The 26,235-nt window shown below is 44.4% G+C and overlaps 1 protein-coding gene across 2 annotated transcripts in view; it reads right to left on the reverse strand.

Annotated features, from left to right (window-relative positions):
- NAV2 (neuron navigator 2) overlaps positions 1-26,235 on the reverse strand; it is a 363,747-nt gene that overhangs the window by 225,570 nt on the left and 111,942 nt on the right. For both annotated transcript variants that reach the window (XM_090263202.1, XM_090263193.1), the window contains exons 2-3: positions 22,170-22,287; positions 12,562-12,614 (exon numbers count right to left, since the gene is read on the reverse strand). In XM_090263202.1, coding sequence (XP_090119328.1) covers positions 12,562-12,614; positions 22,170-22,287 — 171 coding nt within the window. The remainder of the gene's footprint in view (positions 1-12,561; positions 12,615-22,169; positions 22,288-26,235) is intronic.

Here is a 26,235-nt window from a genome sequence, read left to right on the forward strand (position 1 = left end):
GAACAGATCATATCAAAAGAAGCACTCCATCGAGGGCTAACCCCTCAAGGCCCTTTGCTTTAGCTTTAGTTAGAGTCTCTTCTGCACAATCCCCTCAGAGAAGCAAATGGGGCACGGGGAAGGCTTTAATTCAAGGTTGATTCATCTCAAAACCTCTATGAAAGGTAACAGGATATCCTTTACTGGTGAAGAAAACCCAGATTGCATGCCTTTCTCCTTCTGCCTTCCTGTTCCTTCAGGGGGAAGTGTGAGAAAGATTGGGTTTGGTTCTGGTTCTGCTTCCCATCCAAACCTACATCACTGCTATCACACTCACAATGTTGGAATCCCTCCCACCTGTCATATATACTCCATAGGAAAAGCCAGCTCGTGTCGAAGTGTTATCATTTGCATTGAGATTGGGAAATATTAATGGGGGAGAGGGAAATTGAGGATTTCACAGAGGCAGAGGTAAACTCGGGGAACCGTGGATTCCTCAGGTCCTTAACTCCCCTGAGCCTCAGTTTTCCTTTCAGTAGAATGGGGATACTGATCCCCTTCTTGAAAGCCTGATAGAGGGCTCTCAAGGAACTAGTATTTGCACTCTTAAAAAGAACGAAGCATTGGGCTAAATTCTTCCCTATACATAATAATTTCAGTTCGTTTTCACCACTAGAGAAGGTAGGTACTATCTACCTCCCCTATCACCTTCCAGAAGGGGAAATGGAGGCACAGGGTGCCTTCCTAGAATCACAGTTGTTAAATGGCAGAATTGGAATTCGAACACCTAACGGGAAATGTTTTAAAGCTATAAACATGGGTACTAAACAGCCAAAGATCAAGAGCTTCACTAATGCTGAAGAAGAGAAAAATAACCAGTTTGGTCACTTCCCCTGCCCTTGTCTTTCAACAGTGTGACAAGGCAACTAACCAGTCCATCCAAACCAAATCCAACCTTTGCCTCAAAAGGACAAAGAACACTTCACGGAGGAACAAGTGACTTCTCCTACATCCTTTTGTGCATGTTTTGTGTAAGATATTTACGTTCTTTTATAGAGTTCTAAACCTTCAGGTACAGGCGGAAATATTTAAAGCAATATAAACACTTTTAGGCATTATTTCAAAGTCAAAAGTTTCCCAGAACAAGCATCTTTCAAACCACCATGACAGTGCTTGGGATTTCTGAGCTCACAATACTTGTAAGAATACAACAGGTTAGGGCTGAAAAACCTCAAATGTGTGCAGGGGGCAGGCAGGTAACAAATGACTAAAGCAGACTGGGTATAAGACAACAGGGAATGGTGGGGAGCTTGACAAACACACCCTACACCTACCTAAAGGGGCAGCTGCTAGTCAGTTTTCACCAACTTTTGCCTGGGGAGTGACAACCCAGTGTTGTCAGATTGTCAGATCTTTTCTTTAAAAAGCTGGCAGATCAATTTGTATGAGGTACATAGACTTTCATCTAACTATTAGCATCTGTTCAGTTTTTGTTTTTGTTGTACAAGATCTTCTGGAACTTGAACTAAGCTCCTTGGCCACTCTTATCTACCTTTTGCTTAAGTGAGCACACTGGCTCACACATTCATCTACTGACCAGTTTCTAACACGCAGATGCCACGGGCTAACTGTGCCTCGCCCAAGTGCAAAGAGGAATCCACTGCTAAATCTGCTTCATGAAAAAATTTAAAACAAACAAACAAACACATACACAGAAGATACCCCTTTGATGCTAGGCTGAAACATAAGAACCCCATGAAGACATATGCAGGGAAGTCCCAGCATGACGCCCAGATGGCTTATATATTAAACCACAATCTACATGGTTATAAATCACTTCCAATTTCTTTTTCAGTTCAAGAAGATCTGTAATTGGTCTTCCCCTACCCCCATTTTCACATGTGCTAAGTTCTTTAACCTCACTGAGCACCATGTTGCCACTCACAATACCTCAGTCCCAAGGTATGTGTGATGGGAATTTCTTCAGTAAATATTCAACGAGCATCTACCAGGTGCTGGAGGTGTAGGCAGACAGACAGATGCTACCACCCTCAGAGAAGTTAATGTCCAGTGGGATACAGGCAGCTAAGTACAATGTGCTACAGGATTATCACTTAAGTTTTTCAATGGAGGAAACCAAGGGTCACAGAGGTTAAGTAAGCTCAAAGGGGTAGGGAAGGCACATGCAAACTCCGAGACCACAGCATGTACACAATTCACATCCTATCAACTTAGAACTTACTAGTTTTCAGACAAGAGGAGGTCTAAAGCATCCTAACCTTTCCAAAAAAGCAAATGGATGGGCTTATTCAAAAATATTTAGTTTTCCCTGGCTGGTGTGGCTCAGTGGATTGAGCGCCAGACTGCGAACCGAAAGGTTGCAGGAGGTTTGATGCCCAGCCAGGTCCCCAGTTGAAGGCGTGTGAGAGGCAACCAATTGATGTTTCTCTCCCTCTCTTTCTTCGTCCTTCCCCCTCTCTCTAAAAATAAATAAACAAAATCTTTAAAATATTTAGTTAAATTTGAATAAACTGTTTAGCGACATTGTTAAATTAAAAAACTTTGAGCATCTTTGTGAACTAATGTAAATTTAAATGCATGCTTGCACAAGCATATCCCAAAAGGGGCTTTTTTTACTTGGCTATAAGACAAGGCTGGCAAAATATGGTCCCCAGACCAGCAGCATCAGCACTACCCCAGAGCTTGCTAAAAATGTAAATCCTCTGGCTCCTCCTCAGCCTTCCCGATTGGGGGTGGGTTGGCAGCAACCAGCTTTAACAAGCTCTCCAGGTGATTCCGAGGCACGCTAAATCCAGAGAAGCACTGGAGGGGTGTTTGTTAAACCACACACTACTTCACTTACTAATGGAAATCGTGTTATTTTGGTGTCTTTTTTATACACCTTTGTGACTACATTAAAATATAGAATTGTGAGAAGCAAGAGGGTTTGAGAGAATTTCTTGGCTTAGGATAACTCAAGTTTCATTAAAGCATTTAAAAACTACAGTGTGTTTGACATTAAAATTTGATACGTAACATCACCCCCGCTCTCTAGGAGCTTTTTGGAAGGTTGGGACATTACTGTTTAGCTCATTCATCTAAGAACCATTAGCTGAGCACTTCCCATGTACTAGCTACCACCAGGTGCTGGGGATACAGAACTTTTTATTGAACTAAGAGATGAAGAAAAACACTGTATGTACTACGGAACTTTGATACTATTAAATAGTATGTAAAATATAATAAATCTCTCACAAAATTTACTTAAATGTCATATTAATTACAAGACAAACACACATTATTAGGAAATACAGTACCTACCTGTGAGTTTACATTCACATTAAAGAGGTCAGGAACACCTGGTATTCACTTCTAATTACCAGCCGAAATGATGGTGCTTGATACTCACGTGCCAGCTCAGTGGCCCGCAGCATAGGGAATGCTGGAAACTAAGTGTGGGCCTCTGTCCCCCGACACTTCCCTACAATGAACGATCTGCTCTGAACATACAGGTGTATTGTAGGGAATTCCATTCTGAAGTGTTCAGCAATGCAGCTCAGAAACCCAAGGGGCTCACAGTGGCAAGATGAGCCTCTGCTATAAACCCAAATAGCTAACTGTCTAATACAGTAAGAGTTACCTTGCTTGAATCACAGAGCATTTATTTCCTACTGCTGCTATAAGAAAATCTCTCTCTCTCTCTCTCTCCCTCCCTCCCTCCCTCTCTCCCTCTCCCTCCCTCCATCCCTCTCTCTCTCTCTCTCTCTCTCTCTGTCCCCTCCCCCCCCAGCTTCCATCCATAATCACATCTTCCTTCTCTTCTCACCTTCTGCCTCCCTCTTACAAGTAAATGTCATTGTGGATCACATTGGGCCCACCCAGATAATCAAGGATAATCTTCCCATCTCAAAATCCTTAACCATACCTGCAAAGTCTCTGTTATCATGTAAAGTAACATTCAGAGGTTCCTATAGGGATTAGGAGGTGAACATCTGGGGGTGGGGGTGGGGCACATTGTTCAGCCTGCCCCACTGAATGCCTACTTTCTGAGTATGAAAAAACCTTTTAAGGCACAAGTCACTAGTTAGTATAAATGTGACGTGTAAGCTGGGAAGGACACTCATTGTAAGCAAGGATGACGCCAGGTGCTTTTACACCATCTCTCAGTTATTCCTCCAGCAACCCTAAGAGGCCGCGTCCATATCCCCCTCCTACAGCTGAGGAAAAGGACTCATTCAGTCGCACGCCCAGCACGTACCTAGTATGTGAGACCCAGATCTGCCCAATGCCAGAGTCTGTTTTTATTCCTCATCCCAAATCTCTTCCCCATGATATAATGAATCATCCCAAGGCTCGACCCGTACCTGAGGACCTAGTACAACAAATGTGATTTTTGTACCTCCACATCACAGTCAGCATGTTTTCCTTCTTCATTTGATTTCCTTATATGTATTGTAGAATAGCATTAAGAGTTAAGGGAATGGTCCTGGCTGGTGTGGCTCAGTGGATTGAGTGCTGGCCTCTGAACAGAAAGGTCGCTGGTTTGATTCCCAGTCAGGGCACATGCCTGGGTGTGGGCCAGGTCCCCAGTTGTGGGTGTGTGAAAGGCAACTAGACAGAGATGTTTCTCTCCCTCTCTTTCTCCCTCCCTTCCCCTCTCTCTAAAAATAAATAAATAAAATCTTAAAAAAAAAAAAAAGAGTTAAGTAAATATACTCTAGAGCCAGGCTTCAAGGTTCAAGCCCTAGCTTGTCACTTCTTAGCTATGTGACCGCAGGCAAGTTACTCAACCTCTCCCTGCCTCAGTTTCCTGATCTGTGAAATGGGAACAATAATGGTTTTATGAAGATAAAATCAGTTAATGTAGGTAAAATGTCTAAAACAGTGTCCTAATATAAGTATATACAAGAAATGTTTTCTATTATTATTATTACATAAAAACAGACAGAACCAGGGACAAAGGCAATAACCCTGCGCTCTATAGCATGAGGGGAAAAGGACAAGATGTTCTTTAACATGACTCATTGTCCCCTGGCAAGAGCACAGCACAGACATCAGGGTGTAAGTTCTCCATACCCTTGAATGGAATGGACAAAATTTCTTATTCCACAGGGTGGTTATGAGAGTAAAAGGAGTTAAAACATGTAAATCACTTAGAACAAACAATGCCTTATCATTTTTATTATCAATATTAATCCCTAGTAATTATAAAGATGCCTAAAAATTAACTCCAATGTCCTATTTGGGTACTCTGGATAAACCAAGGAAGAAAGGAATTAAGAGAATGGAAGATATTTTAAGAACTGTGCCAAATACCCATTGCTTAAATCCCACACAGAACTACCAAGTTCATACCCAGTGCTCAAATCACTGCTTAGCTACAGATAATGATATGAGAATAATGGTATGTTACAGTCCTCTAGCCACAAGGACAAGTCCAGGCCAGCTCCCTCCTTGGTCTTTCCACCTACTCACCCAAAGTTTATTTACCTACTACAGGTTAGTCATGTAAGTCATAGGTACTTACTTAGGATACCAACATGAAAGACATGGTATCTTCTCCAAGAATATAAGTCCACACACAAACACAAGGGAGTATTATGAGAAATGCAGGCACAGGGCACCCAGGGGCACAAAGGACAACAGATACCTATTATCTCAACTACTCAAAGTAACAATTGACCTGAATATTAAAGGTTACAATACCAAGGTGGACTGATCATAAAGTCGTCTCGGCAGACTGGATAGCAGCTAAGTACAAAGGCAAGCAGGTACCCAACCGCCTCAAGTTCTAGTACGTCTGCGGTACAGAATCTAAGTGGCCAAGTGGCAAGAGATGATGGTAACTAGATCATGAAGGCCCTTCCCTCCCATGTGCTCAGGTGTATGGAGAAGGAAATGGGGTGTTGATGATGGTATCAAACAGAGGCGTGACCAAAGAGGTATAGAGACAGATGTGTGTGTTGTCACCATCTTTGAAAGAGAATTCTGGCCCAAACATCAGCAGTGACGGTGGATGTGCCACCTTGAGTAGGAGGTAGTGGATGTTTCCTGCTGAGCTTGGCCCTGGACACTTTTCACTTTTCTTTAAATTCAAAGTGGTCTGTGGATTTTTCTTCATGCCTTCTTGCTTTGGTAACATGTGTGCGCCCTTAGGGACATATAAAAATAGGCCTAGGGGCCCAGGGCAGAAGCACCTCAGCTGCCCAAGGATCTCAGACACTCCCCAGGCATGTGGCCAGCTTTCTGACAGCTGCTGGGAGGGCTCAAGGTCACTGGGCCTAGAAACCCGATCCCGTTGCAGATGGCCTTCCCTTGGCCCAGGAAGTTCTGTGAACAGTCAGAAGTACCTGGCGCCAGGGCTCTTCAAGGCCATCTGAAGAGCCTGCCTTTTGCTAAGAGCCACCTGCCCCTTGTTCTTGAGTTTCCCTCAGCAGGTCAACTCAGGCTCTGTCCACAAATAATCAATTCCCCCCCTGTCCTTGCTAATTCCCAGCTAAACCCAGCTGATATAGCTGTATTCACAAATGAAAAACAAGGAGAACAGGGATTGGGGAGGTTAAGACTATTTTTATATCACCCTTTCTCTGTCACACAAGTGAGCCCCACATTCTCTTAAACTAGAGAGACTTGGGTTCAAGTTCCAACTCTGCCTCCTAGGTGAGCCTCAGTCTCCATGTGCAAAATATAGACAATAATGACATCTATGTCATGGCACTGCTTTGAGGAAAACTGTAATAATTAGGGAAAGCATTTAACATGTTCTATGCACCATGTGTACTCAGCGAATGTGAGTTCTCGCACTGAAACCTCACAATAGCTGTGAGGTGGTATCATTTCCCACAATCCTTGGGGCGGGGGAAGGTGCTGAGAGGCCAAATGGATTATCCAGGGCCATACTGTTTAATAAGCTCCGCCCCACGCCCCCCAAAGATGAAGCTGGCCATTTTTGAAATGTCATTTTCTTTAAAAACACCTAAGATAATGACTTTTCAAGGTACCTATCGATAGTTAACATTTACCAAGTGCTTAGTTTGTGCCCACAGTATGCAAGCACTTCCTATTGGTTATCTCACGTGAGCCTTACAACAACCGTGTGAGGCAGCTCCTATTACTACTCCTGTTGTAGACACTGGTCCCCTGAGAGCCTATGGAACATGCACAGGTCACAAGCGCATGCTGGGCTATGGTGCCTTACAGCACCCAGAGGTCTGAGGTGAAAAAGGAGACCTAGTCTCTCTTTTCATGGAGGAGACTTAGGACCAGAGAAAGGAGGGCTGGGCCCAGGAGCAGAGCTGTGATCTGATGCGTGGGCTTGAGTGCTGGTGTGGCCATGCTCTTTCTTGGCTTCATTACACTGTGTCTTTCCAGGTGCTGACCTTCTGAAAGGGACCCAGGGGCACCTGTGACAGTGGGGAGGGGAGATGGGGCAGGGCAAAGGGAGAGGCTGAGGTGGCCCTGCCCTGGGCCACTTACTCCTGCTCATAGCAGCAATTCCAGCATTTATCACGTTCACATATGGGGCTCCACATATGCTTTTATTTGGGGAATAGAAGTTTGAAAACCACAGCCCTGTCCTTCTCTGCGTCTAAGTGCAAACTTTATTGCCTTGAGAACTTGGGTGCTGGCATCGTCCACAGGAGCCTGTGGAAGGACATGGTGAGGAGCAGAGCTGTGCCTTAGCAGCAGAAGCACTGAGCTTGGGGCCTATGGAGTCCCAGGGGGCACATGGGCTGGCCTCTGGAATCTATGATCTGCTCAGGCTATGTGCAAAATCCTGGGGTGTGCGCCATCTGGGAGGAGAGGGCTGGTAACTTTTCTCAGATTTTCCAAAGGTCCCATGTCCCCAAACACAGGAATGACTACTAAAACTAACTCACCATCATCACCATTGAAAGTGCCACAGATTGAGTGCTGACCATATGCTAGGAGAATGGAGATAATAAGGTCACTTACCTCAAAGGGCTGTTGGGAGGATGAACTAAGAGGGTGTTTGTAAAGCACTTAGAATGGCACCTGCCACAAAGCAAACACTCTGTAGGCTTTAGTTATATTTTATCGTTGTTATTATTATTATTATCCATGATTATCACTTTCATTGCCTCGTTAGCCCTCACACAAAGTTTATGAGGTATGTCTTAATATCGATCCCACTTTATAGAACAGGAAAATAGAGGCTTCAAAAGGTTAAAGAATTAGCTCAAGACTGCAGACTAGCAGAGAAGGAACTCAAAGGTGGCCTGTCTGGTTCTCCAGCCCAGGCTGGCGCCCCGTTGGGAGGCACTAAGGAAGGGGGCATGAGGACTCCCTGAGAGCCAGGAGGAAGCAGGTGGGCAGTGCTGGGAGGCCCAGGATGGCCCCAGGCCCCAGAGCAGCCAGCCAGAGGGGAAAACAGGCCTGGGGCTTTCCACTGAAAGGGCCAGCAGGCCTGCTGACTTGCACCTCTCCTAATCAACAACAGAAAGCCAGCCACTTAATGTAATAAAGATTTAAAAAGAAAACCACCCCCTGCAGTGGCCATTCCTAGGCTCCAAACGTGAGCCAACATCTCGGAGCTCAGTGGGTGCAAGGAGCAAGGCAGGGGTCACCCCAGGGCCCGCTGGCTGAGCTCCAAGCAGTGTTTCTCCTTCCAAACTAACATATAACTTTGCTGAACACACCACTTGAAAGCCAAAAAGATGCCCCTAGGTTGCCATGGCAACACTAAACAGACAAAACATTTAACCAGCTCTGACGCACACACAGACTTATTTAAGGGCCCAAAGGACTGATTTGGTAGGGGAGAAGGGGCAGGAGAGGGCAGTGTTGTCTCTACAGCTTTATCTCCAAGGATTTGGCCCCCAAAACATCTAGGTCAGACTGAAACAGGGCAGAGGATTCAAACATAAGTGAAGACCAAGTTCGCTGGGGAAGGGGAAGTCACTGCCTTGCCTCTGCCTGTCGGTCAGGGTCACAGTCTTGTTTTACAAGGGCTGAGAGATGGACGCCTGGAGTTGCAGATGCGGACGGTCCTAGCTCTGCCTCTCCCAGGGGACAGCCTTCCACTAACCAGCATTCCGATCCCCTCACCCCAAAGTGGGGAGCGCTGTGCCGGCCACAGCAGAGTGGGGAGGCTCCGGCATGCTCCTGAGTGTTAAATCATTTGTAAATCTGGAGGCACTGTGTGGAGGCACATTCGTGCTGATGTTAAAAATATTAACTACCATTTCCCACCAGGGAGAGTTTTAATTTTCCAGACCCCACAGTTCAACTTCCATCCACAGCTGATGATCATGATTAATTTCCTTCAGGAAACTTTGCTCCTGGGTCCAAAGGGGGTTTTCTCTGTGTGCTGTGGCAATCTGGGGACTGATGATGAGCGCAGAAGACTTGTCCCAGGTCTGAAAAGACCACTGTGCCGATGGGGTAGGTCGTCCTCTGGGCTCTCCCATGCCTCAGCCCTCACCTCGGACACAACATGGCAGAGTTGATGTTGCTGAGAGGCTGGAAGAAATCTCATCAGACAGAGCTTATAGCATTTGGGAAGGATCAATGAACACATTGCAAAACCTTCCTCAGCAGGGCCTATGACATCCTCAGGTAAATAGTCTCCAGAAATGGGAATCCTCATCCACCCGTCACTCCCCTGTGGTGAACCCTCATGCCTTTTGAGACTCATCCCTGAGAAGTTGTGCTAAAACCTCCCCTTGCCTGCGGTGCAATGGGCCCCACTGTGCCCTGCACGGGTGTCTGTGGGGGCAGCTGCTCTGCTCTGTTGTTCCACTTGTTCTCCGGTCTCCTGCCCACTCATCGCCGAGCTCCCTGAGGGCAGGAATCACATCTTGTTCGCCTGGGGTATTCACTTGGCCTAGCCCAGTGCCTGGCATTAGTGGGCACTCTGTGGATGTTTGCGGATTGACTGGCTAAAAGTAAGCAATGCCACGCCCGTGCTGTGCACCAGTGCCCCTGGATTCTCTAGTCCATATGCCACAAGCATCTGCTTTCACTTCCCCATTCTCTGAGAAGAAAGCAGGTCTGGAAGCAGAGTCTGGAATACAGCGTGAGAGCCGGGACTAGACTGCTGGACAGCCCAGTGGGTCAGGAGGAGGAGGACGATGGGAAGACGAGGTGAAGGCTTGTGCTGCCCACCCACAAAATCAAAGCTCATGTTCTTACCCACTGATAAGCTGATGAAATGAATTTACCCTTTGAAAACTGGCACAACACCCATTCCTCCTGCTCTGCAGTAAAATTACTTTTCTTTGGCTCCATTATTAAAGGCCCCTGAACATGCTGTTTTCTTAAGGAGTGAGCACATTAACTCCATGCTGATTATATTTTCAAGGGAGTGACAATTACCCTCCCAACAGGTCCACTTCCCAAGTGCTCAAGTCTGTCATCTTCCTTTTATTGGCATGAGGCCTTCCACATACCCTCTCCTCTGGCCTCCAAACAAGCAACATTTAGCAAATAACAACAACAAATCTGTCATGAGCCACCCTAAACAAGGCCTCATTAGGATCTAGAAATGGTGGCCCATCCACTCTGCTAACATCTCAAATTATGCTTCCCATGAGTAGCAACGCTTCACTCCATATGCTCACACACACACCGGGCTTGTCTGTAAGAACTTCCCACGTGCCCTAGGCCAGTTCTGCCTTATGGATTTGTCACTCTTTTGTAATATAGGGGAAAGGACAATGGCCCTGTTGTTCTTATCATCATCTTTCTCATTTCCTACAGAGGGGAATGACTGTGGCGGAGGTTCTTACATCTTCCTGGATCCACTTCCTGTAGCTGAACGATTCTCTGCTGTATTTGCCACCAGACCATGTCTGCCTCCCTGCCCCTAAGCTGGAACTAATTATCACAGACAATTATAGGATTTTATATTCCTAGGTTCTAAAAAGAAAACCACTCCATGAAAGTACAACCAGTACTTCCATAGCTGAAGTGTTCTGGAGAAACCACAAAACTGCAATGGTGCTATGGTAGTATGTATATAAATAAGGTGTTCACATGTAGAGCTGAATGTGCACAGAAGGACCTGAGGTGACAATCTCACTTTCTAAATTTGTAAGTGGATTTTTAACAAGAGGCAACAGCTCCGACCGAAGGTGCGGAAAATACAAATGTTCCCAATAGAATAAAAGGTTCACCACCTTCAAATGTCAGTTCTACATATGCATCATCATCGGCTGGGACAAATGCGTTGATATCCATCCCAGGGGAAAAGACTGCATCTTTCATGTGAAGATAGGACTGCATGTATAAAATGCTTGCACTAAAATTAAGTCTTCTATCATCCAAATTTTCTCAATTATTAATACACTAGACAGCTGCAGTAGCTCTAGCAAAAATAGCAGCCAAGCTTTTCCAAAAGTCAGAGCAGCCATGAGACGTCTGCATGGGGACTTCCCTATGTCAGGCGTGGTTGCTTGCTCTCTGGATCAAACAAAAAGAAACACTCTCCAGTGGGGCAATAAAAAAAGAGATCTGTGTCAGAGTGCACACTGAAAAATGACTCTTCCACCCACCACACATACACTCACCCTCTTTATAATAAAAAGTTTTGTGCATGAAAAAAGTTGGCTGAAAAGGCTGCGGTCCAACTCACTGGGATAACAAACAATTCAGAAAATGAGACAGCACACCCAGGGAACGTCAGCCACTTGGGTGTATTCTGGAATGCAACTATCAAATTGTGTCTAATCAAATGAAGTGAGGTGAGGTTAGAAAAACAAATTATCTTTTGTTTTAGATTTCTGGAAGGAAACTAATGTCCTGGAAAAAGAAAGTTGTCCTTAAGTTGCTACCTTCATATTTTAAACAGGTATTGTCATCTTAACAGGCTCTGATAATACACATTTCTTTTTTTTTGTCTAAATATCCATGTTTGAAAGCATTTCGAAGGGAAAATCGAAGTGCTCAAAGCATCACAATTTAACGGTTTCTCAGCTCGACAATGATCATGAAGTTTAATTCAAAGGTTATGGGCAGAACATGCAACAGGCAAAACATAGATTTTCAAAACTTCTTTTATTACAAAAGAAAAGCTTTACTATCAGAGCTTAAGCAAGCACAGCATAGCAGAAAGAATATCACTCGTCAAGTTTACGTGGAGAATGATGTGGATGCAATTCATTTCACAATTCCTGGCACAGATCTGATGTCACGTCATTCTAACGTTTAAAGGAAATGAGACCACATGCCCCAGTTTCTGAGTAGTGAGATACCATCACTTCATCTGTCCTCAGTTCCACACACAAACAGAAATTATTGTCCTTGAGGAAACAGAACAAGGCATAACAGTCCAAGTTCTAAACAAGTGTATGTTTGCACCAGTTCCACACAATTTGTTTCTAAAACCAAAAACCAAGTTCATTTTTGCTGTCTCATCATCTACGTAAAAATCACAACCATTTTTCAGTAAATGTCAACAAATGTCAGAAGAGCAGACCACGGCTACTTGGCGATAGCTGTGAGTTTATTAATATAATCCCCTAGAGTAAAGCTGATGGTGTGACTGTTTTCGAGATGGTCAATATCACTTAGAGGCAGGGCTAACATAACGCAAACACCCTCTACCCCTGTACCACTTACCATTTGCGATCTGTTCTTTGGACAGCCATTGATGTCTTCAATCTTTTCATTTGCTGAAAAAGGAAACACAAGTCAGGAAAATAAATTGCCACCACAGACACTTGGCATCGTGATGTTCAGAATCCTTAAGGCCAACTGAGTCCTAAAGTCCACAGTGGGGTTTGTCCAATCAGCACAGGCATGTGAAATACTGAGAGGCATCTAGCAAGCTTTAGGACTTACTCATCAAGCCGCTGTCCTCTGGGGACAGCTGGGACAAGGTCGTTGTCATCTAAAGCAGAGACAACTGCATTGACGACAGTCTTGGAGTGATGGGGCATCATGGAAATGCTGCAGACTGGGAAACAGGCTGAGCTGTGATTGTGCTTTAGGCTCTTAGATAGACAAGCTCAACCCTCCCACAAAAGACGGGATGGTTCAGAGTGGATTAGTCCAGCTACACCTCAGCTCCAGGGGACAAAAGCTTCAGATGATAACATTTCACCCTACCTTTAGCCAGCAATACTAACACTGCTTTGTACTAACAGGATTACTAATAATCCTACTCCCAAGTGGTGGCAAACAGAGAAAATGAGAGAGGGAGATTTAAAAATGGCTCATTCATTTAGGCATAGGAAGTCCAGATTAGGTCTGGGAGACTCTTTGAAGTCATAATAGCTCTTACCTACCAAGAGAAGTGAAAGAAAGAAGGTACATTGAATTCACTGGAAATCAAATATCAATAACAGGGAAGAAAGGCCCAGCCACCCATGGTGAAGTATGGAGGATCCCCTGCAAGACGCAGCCCAAGGTATCGATGGAGGGGTTGAGTTTGTGATGCAGCTACACAAAAAAGGCAGGACGTATAGAGGTCAGGATACTGGCATTGGGGGCAAAATACCCAAGTTTGAATCCCAGCTCTATAGCTTCTTAGCTGTGTGACCTCAGCTACGTCACTCAACCTCTCTGGGCCAAAGCTTCCATATCTGTGAGATGGAACTAATGCTACCAACTTCACAGGAGGGGCTATGAAAAATAGATTATATGATGCCATTAAACTGCTTAGCACAGTGCCTAGCACACAGTAAGTGGTCTATAAGTGGTAGCTATCATTAATCCAACATTATATAGTCTTATCATCTATGTAAAATATACGAAATAAAAACTTCCTTTCTGATGTCTCCATCTGAGTTAAGCCCAGAAACTCAGCTAGGACTCCACAGTAAAGAACTAAGGATTTGCCTTCTCTGGGAAGTCATCTTCCTCCCCAACCCCATGATATTTCACCCCACCCCAGGAGCATAAGGCATGCTCAGTTCTTTTTTACTCTCAGCCCCCTGTACCCACTTCTGTTTTGCTCTTAATCATCTCATGTGTAATTAACTTTGTTTTTCATGTGTATATCCTTAGCACTCATAAATGCTTGCAAAACTGAATTCCAAAAAAATATATCACATCTGATTTTAATGGACATGATGTCTAAAACTTCCACAAAGAGAAAAGATATTAAAAACTGTCTAAAAAGAATAATGGAATCGAGTGTCCCAAGCCTCTAGGACTTTAGAACATCTGAACCTAGACATAACTCTCCATCTCTTCAGTCAGGCTTTTTTTTTTTTTTTTTTCTTCTGGTGTTTCTACTCTGAGAGACGTGACATATAAGAAAGCATGATAGTGACAAGAAATTGTTTAAAAATTGAATTATCATGAAACTCTCTGGATGGTATACATACAACTTAATCTACCCTGTCTTTAGAATTTGCCAAAAGTGAATTTGCAAAAGGTGAAAAAGAAAAAGTAAGGTGGGCTTCTGACCCAGCTGGGGGGAATCTTCATAGACCCCACTGTGTTTTCTCAAGAGAACACTGGGACAGGCATTTTAGAAAGCCTCTTCCATCACTTGCTTCCCCTACTCCCAAAGGAGGTACCACAAAGCATTTAAAAAGCATGTAAAAGATGCCCAATGAATGGAATTAGAATGAATGGATATTTGTTCTCCAGTGCACCAGAAAATAGTAAAAGATGCCCAGTGAATGGGATTCAGATGAATAAATGGACATTTGTTCTCCAGCGCGTCAGAAAATACAATTAGCCAAATATAACACTAGTATGTAAACTCCACAAGAACGAGGACCTCTATCTGTTTTGTTTCCGACTCTAACCGCAGAGCTCAGGACAGTGCCTGACACACAGCAACCACTCAGTCAATATTTGTTCTGTGGAACTAAGGAATGAGTACTCTGATCATTTCAAGGAATCAGAAGTGTTACTGTCTATTTTGTCCTATTACTTGTAAGTACAGATGTACATATGGAAGGGTTTTTTTTTAATGACTTTTGACAAATGGCACTCCTCCATACATGGGAGGTTATGGCAGGCCTACACGCTGACCTTGGATTTTGATGCACCACATGGAGCATCAATGTGTGGCTTTGGGGTGTCAATGACACTCAAGATATCTTCCAGCTGGATACTCATGATGGCCAAAGTCATAAGTCATTGGATTCTGATCAATACCCAATTCAGCATTGGGTCATTAGTGGTCATTAAAGAGAAGGATGGATAATTGTGATCCTAAGAAATAATTTTAAAGATTCTTTATATGCCATCTGGGTAAATGAAAACAAAGGGCTTCGTCTAATTACTCCTCTAATTCCTTTTCATGGTCTGTCACTTAAACCATAGTCAGGTGCTCCTTAAATTCAAATTATCACGACTCCTATAAGCCTAATTCTGCCATTAACAACATTCAAAATAAACAGTGGAGTGGAGCCTATTTATGACCATGCTAAAAGGTATGTGGGAAGAGATAAATGACTAAGCCCAAACCCAAAATAAATGCTTAATAAAATGCAAAGCAAGTCGTGGACCTCCTAGTTTCCAAATTCATGTAATTTAAGAACTTCTTTAAATTCTCAAGTATGTCTATGGTTGTCATAAATACTTACAGTGATAATAGCAGTTCTGAGTCTGCTAGAAAGAAGGAAGAAGAGCTTGGTCTTCAGAGCCAAATTTATTAAGTCTTGTAGGGGGTCTTTGGCTGCAGCCCCAAAGCAGAAAACCAGAAAACCAAAAGGCATTTGCCCCCTAAGTCCTGAACTGTGATTATAAGCAGCACCCCCAAATGCTAGTGGTAATTTATTTACCCCATTGTGTTCAATACGTTCTTAGCCTATTAACGCAGTAACTTATCTGCAGACAAGGTAACAAGTTATAACTGGAAAGCATTAGTGCATTTTTAAGAGATTTTTATTTATTTATTTTTAGAGAGATGGCAAAGGAGGGAGAAAGAGAGGAAGAGAAACATTGATGTGAGAGAGAAACACCAATTGGTTGCCTCTTGTACTGCCCTGCCTAGGGACCGAACCCACAACTCAGGCATGTGCTCTGACTGGGAAATGTAACTGGCGACCTTTCACTTCACAGAACAACACCCAACCAACTGAGCCACACTGGTCACGGCCATATGTGCACTTTTTAAATAAGAAGAGTGGCATCAAGCTCATTACTTCTCCTAGACATCCTCTGATAAGTTCAGAGCATTTCACCAACCAATGCATCTACACGGGGCATCTATGCATGTGCATTGGACAGCGGGCAGACCCACCAATGGGAAGAGCAACTAGCTGCCCAGAAATGTAGATGACTTACTCAAGGTCACGCAATAGTAGTAGGTCATCAAGGGAAAGAAGGTCAACTCCTGTGTTTGAATTTCCTGGTTGCGCTGAGAGGCAGCCCAAATGGTGATGGAAAATAAGCTATCAGCTCTCTTCACTTCTAACAGGAAACGTGTTCTTGTCTTGGCTTCTTCCTTTTCTCCAATCCTTTTTGTTCATTTTACTTCCCTCCTTTCTCTCCTCTTTCTCCTTCTCCCACCCCTTTGTCCCTTCCCTCACTCCAGCTCCTTCTGGCATCTTCCCTGAGGGGCAGCGATGTAAGCAGGAGGAAGGAGTCTCTCCCTCTCTCTCTCTCTTTCTCTCTCTCTCTCTCTCTCTCTCTCTCTCTCTCTCTCTCTCTCTCTCTCTCTCTCTCTCTCTCTCTCAATTCATGCTGTTTATCCTGGCCTCATAAACCTTTTCTAATAACTCATGAAGAAGGCACCGTAATGAGCTAGCAGGCAACTGATGTCTTTGGGCAGCTCATGACTCAAGAAGATAATCACACTAATAAGAAGTTGAATACAGAGAGACCCAACCCTCAGTCACTAAAGGAAGGACACAAAAAGGCAGCAGCCAAGGTCCATTTCTGCCTAACAGGCAGAGGGCAATGATTAAATAATATGGGCCCCAAACAATCCCACTCTCTAGGAAGCCCCCCTCCAGGGGTGCCTGGAATAGATGCAGACTCAAATAGGAGCAGTGTCTGTGAAAAGCCTTTAAGGTTTTCCTTCAAGTCACCTCTGATCATGTCACTCACCAACCTGAAAATCAGCTCTTCCAACCACTGGCTTTTGTTCTGCAGCTAAAGGCCAGAATTGACCACCGTGTACCTGGTAGCCCTGCCTGATAGCCCTAGCTGACCCTCTGGCTCTCTAAGCTCCAGCTGTTTTACACACTATTTCCTCCACTAGGAATGCCCTTCCTGACTGCTTCCCCTAGCTAAACTCACTCCAAGTTTGGCTTTTAGGTAAATTCCCTGATTCCTACCTTCTCACCCCTGCCATTCATGGGTCAGGCTCATAACATGATAGGTTCTTAATCACAATGCATGATACTCCTCCTGGGCCTAGAAAGAGGCTCTCCTTTGAAAGGGACAACCTCTCTACCTCTAAATGTTGATATGCCTTCATTTAGATGTGTTCTTTTTAATATTTTATTTTGAAATAACTTCACACTTACAGACTAGTTACAGAAATAGTACAGAGAATTCCTACATTTCTTCAACCATTCTCATTCTCTACCCCCCAACCCCGCCCCAACGCCTTTCTCTGTATAGGAAACACATTTTATTTTCCCCTGAATTTTAGTGTCCTTTGCCCCTTACACTTAGCATGCATTTCCAAAGGACAAGAATATTATCTCACAGTAGAGTTAGGAAATTAAGAAAATTAAGCACTGATATAATTCCGATGTTACGATTTTGTCAATTGATGCAAAAAATGTCCTTTACAGCATTTTATTCCCCAATCCAGGACCACATAGTGCATTTAGTTGTCATGTCTCTTTAGTCTTGAACAATCTCCCAGCCTTTCTTGGTCTTTCACAGCACTGACATTTTGGAACAATGCAGGCCAGTTTTTCCTTTTTTTTTCTCCCTTTTTTTAACTAGAATAATCCAAAATTTGGGTTTGCCTGAGATTCCTCATGATTAGTTTCAGGTTTTCCATCCCCAACTGAAATTCACCATCACTGATGTTGTGTTCTCTCGGGTATGACATCAGCAAGCACATGACATCCATCCGTCCCTCACGAGTAATGTAATTCTGGCCACCTGGTTATGATGTCTGGATGGCCCCTGCGTGGTTACTACATTTCCCCCTTAGAACTAATAAGCAATCAGTGAAGAGACACTCTGAGACCGTGCAAACAGTCTGCTTCTCATCCAACTTCCCTCTCTCGATTTCAGCATCCATCAATAATTCTTGCCTTAACTAATTTTTACCATCAAGAATGCAACTCCTCCTACATGTATCAGTCAGCATCCTCCTATACAGTTGAGCCCTATCTGCTCCATTGATGTATCTATTTATCTATCAGTAATGACTTACAGATTCCTATTTTATTCCATGGTTATAATCCATGACTATCCTCAATTATTTCAATTATTCTGATGCTCTCACTGTCTCCTATTAGACTGTTTTTTTTTTTTTTTTTTCTGTAGACCTGGAGGAGAGAACTAGTACTTAAGGGAGATATCACCAAGGGGGCAGATTTTGACATAAGAAAAAAAAAAAGAGCTTTTGAAGGATTCCAATTCTCTGTGTTAGGTCTAGTTTCCTGAGGAGGTAGTAAGCTGCCCATCACACTTAAGTATTTCAGAGTCTGCTGACTACCTTTCATACAAGTAATTCATGTATCAGATTCGGGCATTTAAGGGTCCCTTCTAAAACTTAGAGCTGAGTTGCGGCAGAATCCGAGAAAGGAGGGTGTTCAGAAGAATGTTCAGAAGAATGCTGAATCCCAGGAAGGGGAAACCTCCAAGCCACCTGTTGGAAAAAATTTGATCCAGACTTGCAGAAGCAGGGGCTGCAGTGGATAAAATTCTCATCCCTAATCCTTGCTAAATGCTATGAACCCAAGAAGGAAGATGACTCAGACCAAGTCCCAATACAGCAGCCGGTGGAATGACAGAGGAGGGTCTCTCCAGCTGCCTGGGGGAGCCAGGAGAGGCATCAGGGAGAAACTGACTTCTCAGGAATGGAGAGGAGCTCTCCAGTCAAAGAATCACTAGAATTCTGTCCAGCATGGGATGGAGTTGTAGTGACTCCAATCCTGGGAAAAGTTCTTATAGATACATAGACAGATAGATAGAGATACACACATAACACATATATATTAAGTACATGTACACGTAAAAATATATCTTTTTCCATTTTATTTTAATGGACATGTCAGAGAAAAGCATGGACCTCAAAAGTAAAAGAGTACAAGTGGTCATAGGTCAGCACCCTGCCCTGGCCAGGCAGCTCAGCTGCTTAAGAGCATCGTCCTAACATGTCAAAGTTGTGGGTTCGATCTGTGGTCAGGGCACATATAAGAATCAACTAATGAATGCATACATTAAGTGGAACAACAAATCAATGTCCGTCTGTCTCTCTCTCTCTCTCAAAAAAGAAAGTTTAGCACCCTGGTAAGAAAATACTGCTCCTCCTCCCTCACCAAGAGATCTGTGTTCATAAGAAATTCTAAGATTAAAGCACTCAACTGGCTGATAGATGATCTAGGGGAGAAGTCACACAGCAGATGCCCATGTTTAACTGCCTTCTCAGCTCCCCATCTTCCAGGCCTCAGGGGGTGAACCTGGCACTCTGGGGTGGAGGCCCATGTGCTGATATCTGGCCAGAGTCAGCCTCTGCTGCCATGGTGAGGGAAAGCAGAGTGGTGGCCTGAGAGGCAGCCTGGGTTTCTGGCGCTAACAGGAGCCTGTGAAGTTGTACTCCAGTAGCTCCGGACCCAGAGCAGTAACTCCCTAGGGACACTTATGTCATCTGAATAGGTTCAGGAAAACATCTGCCTGAGCAACAATAAAAAACGGTGGTAGTTTCCATTTCCATGGCATTAGGTTTAGTATATTCAGGACATACATGCTCCCATTCACCTCTTCTGGGCCCACGGTGGACATAACTAATCTATCATGACACACTCTGACACTGATCCCGAAGCCTCCTCATCCTTCTCCACATACCTTTCTAAGCAGTGCCTACCAAATGCTATCTGGGATACCTACCTTGCGTTTCATAAGGCTGCCACAAAAGCAGACACAGCAGGCATGGCTGCACCCCTTTTAAATATGGGGGAACAAAGGTGGCAGAGGTTAAGTGGGTGTTGGGAGGGATGGAGCTGGGATGACAGCAAGGCCTCTGGGCACTATCCTTCCCCACTGTCCATCTTGCTGCCTGTGCTGAGAGCAGAGAAGACTCCGGCGGAAACACTCTGCACAGCCCAAGGCTCAGGCTGAGTAGGCCCCTGTGCCTGGCATGACTCTGCTGAGACAGAGATCCAAACCCAGCTCAGATGCAAGTCATATCTTCCATGAGGACCTTGCCCAGAAGACGCTACTCCTTCCAAGCTTGCAAGTCTTGAGCATTTGCCTCCATTCCCAGCAAGAGCACAATTCTGGCCGCAGTCAGGGGTCCATACCTGGTTATTGATCTGAAGGGAGGAAGTGCCTTGTACTGAGTTCAGTGTCTCTGGATTGATAGTGCAGCCAAGCAAAGAACAGAAGTTTGAGAAGCAGACTCACCCAGCTTAGATTCCCCTTGCAGACTACTCCTATGATATTCAGCTACTGGCTCACTGGGCCTCAGTTTCTGCATCTGTAAAATGGGATGAATTCTTCCTACTTCATAGAGATGTTGAGGAATTTGAACAGGAGAAATAGTTAAAAGAGCTTGGTAGGAGAGATGATAGAGAGGAGGAGGAAGAGGATGGAATGGAGGAAAAGGAATGTGGCAGACAGCCTTCAAGGTGAGCCCCAAGACTCCTCTCATTTAAGTTTAAGCCCTCCTGTTGAGTGTGGCAGGACCTAGGACTTATTTCTAACCAGCAGAATATGGCAAAGGTGACAAGATGTTCCATTATATAAGGTTCTTTCTCTCTACAAAAGACTTTCTCTCTTGCTGACACTGAAGAAGTCAATCAAAGTGGCCATGTTGGGAGACCCATGTCACAAGAAGCTGAGAGAGGAGCTGAGAGTGTCCTCCAGTCAACAGTCAGCAAGAAATCAGGACTCCCCTCCTTTTAACTGCAAGGAAATAAATTTCACCTACACTGAGTGAACTTGACCCCTCCCTGTTCAAGCTTCCAGATAAGAGGCTCAACTGTGGCCACACCTTGACTACAGTCTTACACAGGTACCCAGCTAAGTCATGCCTGCACTCCTAATGCACAGAAACTGAAAGATAATAAGTATATGTTGTTTCAAGCTGCTAAGTTTGTGGTAATTTGTTTACAGCAACAGAGACTAATACAGGGACAGAATGAAAAAGGAGAGAAGGAGAGGGAGGACCAATGGAAGCTAGTCTGAAGAAATCAATTTTAGGATGGCAGGAAAGCTTCTTTCTCCTTGAGTGGCAGCCAGAGTCCAAAAGTTTCAGCTAAGGGCCAACCTGCCTGTGTGCTCAGGTGCAACCCACACTGATGCGAGCAGAGCTACCACTATACAAGGCTACTTACTTCTCGCACTTGAAGATTAAGTGACTTTTTCACAACAATATATGCCCAAGGGGCTGGTGCTTCTTTCTGTCCTTCCCCTACACCTCCCCTCTTGGGGTCTCTTGGCATAAATTGGTTGCTACCAGCGACAACAATCAGCTCAATGCCATATAACTGACCTTCTGCCTCCTGGGTCTGCTCTGAAGCTCTGAGGCAGGACCACTGGGCACCCTGGCAAAGCTATGCCCAGCCTCCACCCACGTGCCTTCCTGGATGAACCCTCTCCTCCCAAAGCATGGCCAAGGCATTAAAAATCCCACCACCCCCTTCCCCTCCCCTAGTGTTAAAACCAAAACCAGCCTTCTCCAGAGACTCATCGTCTGGTTTCTCAAACCCAATTAGAGTTGGCAGCACTAAACCAACCCCTTACTGCTTTTTTTAAACCTTAAAAAATTTTTTCCAGAGTAATCCACACAAAAATTACCAACAGAGAAGGGGCAAGAATGAGAGAATGAGAGAGCCAGGAAGGTAGGAAGAGGTGAGGAGGGCAGAGAGCCCCTCCCAAACCGCCAGCATTTCCCTCCAGCCTTGGCCAGTTTTTCTTTTCAGAGGATCAAGATAAGATTGCTCTTATCAGGAGAAAGGAGCTGGTACCCACACTCCTGAGCACAAAAGAGTCAAATAAATTCTCAACATATGTGAGAGAAATACCACATTTTTCTTAGAGATTACAGAGTTCCATTCCCCTTGCCCGACTGGAGCCCTCCTAGGTCTCCACTGTAGCTCATCAATCCCCAGCGAAAAATCTGCTCTTACCTACAACCTGGATAATCTGAGCCAGGAGAACGCCGTCTGTCACATCTTGCTGGAGATCCTTGATGAGACGTTTGTGGCCTGATTTGGCTAGATAATGATTGGCCCAGTCTGTGTAGATCTGCAAAAGAGCGAAGAGGCAACTTTAGGAAGCCAGTCGGACCCCATCTGGGCATGAGGCAGATGCCTGGGCCTGTGCAGCCGCCGCTGTCCCACGGGCGAGCTGTCCAGGGCCAGCCAGCACCATTAACATTCAGCGCATAGCACCGATGGGGCATTCAGCAACCATAGCGGGGCTTTCGCCTATTGAGAGGTCTGCCGTCAAGGCTCAGGGAAAAGCTAAAGAAAGCTTCAAAACATGCAGAGGCCTGAATGGGACAGGGGACATGGAACTAAACAGTCTGCGCCAGACGGCTTTGAGAGGCTGAGGCTCTAAATGCAAGAGAGGTTCCCCCCCATCCCACCCCCTCCCTGTCCCTTCCCATCTTTTTTCTCTTTATTGAGAAAACGTATGGGAAGGTTACCACCCAATAGGCATCTTTCAATGGGCCATTTCTGGGTAAGAAGGGCTATTGAGTTAACCAAGTTCTCAGGAGCCTGGGTTCCTTCTAAAAAAAAAAGAAAAAAGAAAAAAAAGAAAAGCCAAGTATGAAAACACAGAGCTCCTCAATTACTCTTGTGTGAGTGGAGTTTTTGATGGCCTCACAATAATCTCAAATTTAATTGGTATAACTTAAAAGCCAGGCATCATTTTCACTGTTGGGGTTCTGTAAACAAAGTCCAACAAATTCCAACATATTTAAACACAGCATTGATGTACACCACAACGTGAAAGCCAGAGACTGGGTCGCCCATGAGATCAGGAGAGCAGACCCCTTGGCGGATATATATATTATATATATGGTTGGCCAAAAAGTCTGTTATGTCTTTTCTGTAAAATAAAAGACACATTTTTCACTTCACCAATAACTTTATTGATTTGGATATTTTGAGTTTCGTCAGCTATCTCCTGCTATTGGCTTCTAGTGGGTAGAGGTCAGGGGTGCTTCTAAAGATCTCCCAATGCATAAGGCAGCCCCACAGTAAAGAATTACTTGGCCTAAATGTCAATAGTACCAAGAAACTTCGCAAACCACTTTTGACAGGTTCAGTCACAGCACCTTTTCCACACTCTGAAATCTTCTCTCTTGCGTTTCAGTTGCATTTTTACCTTTCTTGAAATAATAAAGCATAATACACCAAAAATGTTGCATATCTTCTTCCATCTTCCATATTAAGATGGCTGCACAAAAATTCACCAGTTTTGATAAGTTTTTTTTAATGCACACTGATATAACAGCTGTCACAATGTAATCTAACTAAATTGTTTCTAATGAAGTTAAAAGACAACTAGGCACTACTAGAGCCATTGTAAAGAAAAAAACATAATGGACTTTTTGGCCAACCCAATACAGTAGACCTGCTCCTCTCAATCACACTATAATCATCACAAAATGATATTTTCTTCCAAACGGGCAAAAAAGTATGAGAAAACTCATTGGAAACTTTTCCCCTAACTGACATAAGCCAAATGCAAACAAAACTTAAAACCTCCTCACTTGTTCTGAATGCTGAGTTCCGTGCATGGATTTGTGAGAACATACAGGCCCTGCTTTTCAGTGCTTTTTCTCCACCAGAGTGATACAAACAAATGACTGTTCAAAAAGAAAACTATCCTACCTCAACTGGGTCATATATTAGTACCAACAGTTCACATACTAAACCATATGGTCTCTCCACCGAAATGCTGAAGGTGATCATTGCATCTCCCCCAGCCAGCCTGATGAGACCTCGTGTGATGGCAGAGCGGCGGAAGCCCTGCCCTCACCCAGACTCTTGCCCTCCATCCTATTCTTCTGAACCTCATGCCCAGAGTAATCTCACACAATGGGGCCCTCCATGCCCCCCAAGGCTCCTGGAATGGGTCTGTGGGCCAGGGTCTGCTCTTGGAAAGCAGAGCCCTACTAGAAAGGGGGCACATCTGACTGCTCCACCTGGGACTATGAGGGTATCATCCCCAAAACACAAAGGTAGAACTGCACTTTCTGCTTCGTCAGGATCTGAGGTCAGACGACCCCTGTCCACCCCACTCCCACCCGGAAGCCCAGCCTTCTGCTGCAGAGACCCATAGGCACAATGCACATGCAGTGTGGTTCTATTTCACACCTCGTGTCATTCTTGAATCCACATTACTTTCCCTCCCGTGACTCTCAAGTTGTCAGAGATCTAATAAATCAAGATCGTTTTTAATTTTGTAAGCACTGAGAGAGCTAAGGAAGTATAGTACCATCTTCATCTTGGCCATTACAATGACCAATCTGAGATATCAATGATCATTAAATGAAATGGTTAAGAGGGCAAGGAGGAAGGAAAACATTGCAAGGCAAAGAGGCAGACCTGTGTCCAAGTCCCAGTTCTGCAGGCATCACAAAGGTAGGAATTTAGGGCTGTTTCAGTCAGTTATATATCCCAAGACCCTGCCATGGCATGAGGCACATTAGTTCTCAATATGCATCTGTCAATAAATGGATGTATGACCTCAACTGAGCTACTTAACTTCCGAAACCAAGTTTTCTTTTCTGTAAAATGGGATCAATACAATCTAGTTTTCAACTATTATGCTGAGTAGCTTAATAAAAAGTTAACACATATCATGCCTACTACATGCTGGGCACTGGTAAAAACACGTTACACATGTTAACTCATTTAATCCTCATTCTATGAGGTAGATACTAGTATTGTGTTTATTTTTCAGAGGAGAAATTAAGTACAGAAAGGTAAAGTGACTTGCCCAAGGCTATAAGTAAAAGGCAGAGCCAGAATTTGAACCCATGCTGACAGACTTGACTGTAGAATCCCACAGACACTATAGTGCTGCTCCTCTGAATATAAATATAAATGTGACTCAAATCATTCACCCCCTCCATGACACTCTCCTATTGACGCTAGGCCCACTCCTCTATTCAGTTATGTTCTCACTAAAAGAATATAAAATATAAAAAACCCCAAACCTAGTTGTATCTCTTGTTGCCTGAATGCCCTTGGGCAAGTCACTCAGCTTTGCTCAGTTTCATATTCAGCTATAAAATGGGAACAATTAGGCCTGCTATGGAAGGTGGTTGTGATAACTCCACAAGGTGCCATGTGGAAGCCCCTGGCCTGACCCACACTGGAGCTGAGGAAGCATAGGCAATAGAGTGGTAGAGAGGAGGGCTTTGGAGTCCACAGACTTGCTTTAGATCTTAGTTTCCAGACTGCCAATCACCTCTGTGCCCTTTGGCCAGGTGTCCTCATTTACAAGTTGAGGATAAGCATGTCTATATCGTCAGACTATTAGAAAATGAAATGAGTTCATATATATAAAAGACACAGAAAATGGCACATGCTAAGTGTTCAGTAAATAAAAGTAAAAATTAGACACTTTACCAACAGCATTATAAATGGGTCAAAACAAAACTAGTCACAGCCTCTACCCTGAACCTCCAGGACGCAAACGACTCATGGGCTCGCTCACCTTGTCCTTCACATGGCACAATTTTAAGAGCCTGGAGCATCCTCCATCTGGAATTACAAACTATGGTCACCTGTAAAAGAAACTGGCCAGACTGGTACCCAGAGAGAGGCTTCCTTCCCTAACTAGGAGAGGGTACATCAGCAATGCTCTCTCAAGACCTGGAGGGTCAGTGAACTCCAAATCTGGAAAGATCTGTGAACTTTCCCACCAGTTATGTCCGAGGAACCATGAAAGCATTCCAAAGCCTAACACCATCGGCCTCAAGACCATCAGCTTGGGTGAGAAGGGGTCATGGACAAGGACACTGCTGAGTGGGAGGTGAGGCTGGTGCCTCCATTCATTTCCTTCCTAGATGATGAAGGCTACTTTGAAATAGATGCACTATCTCTAGAACCAGCCCTCTCTGTGTCTGGACAAGCCAGCAGGAACATGCGGTACTGAGCCATGGTGAGGCCATGCAGGTATCTGGTATGCCGGGAGAACTTCTAATGTTCCACAGTGGTGAGAAATGGCTCT

Source organism: Furipterus horrens, unplaced genomic scaffold (genome assembly GCF_987537825.1).
Source record: "Furipterus horrens unplaced genomic scaffold, mFurHor1.1.pri manual_scaffold_2, whole genome shotgun sequence".
NCBI classification, from domain to species: domain Eukaryota; kingdom Metazoa; phylum Chordata; class Mammalia; order Chiroptera; family Furipteridae; genus Furipterus; species Furipterus horrens.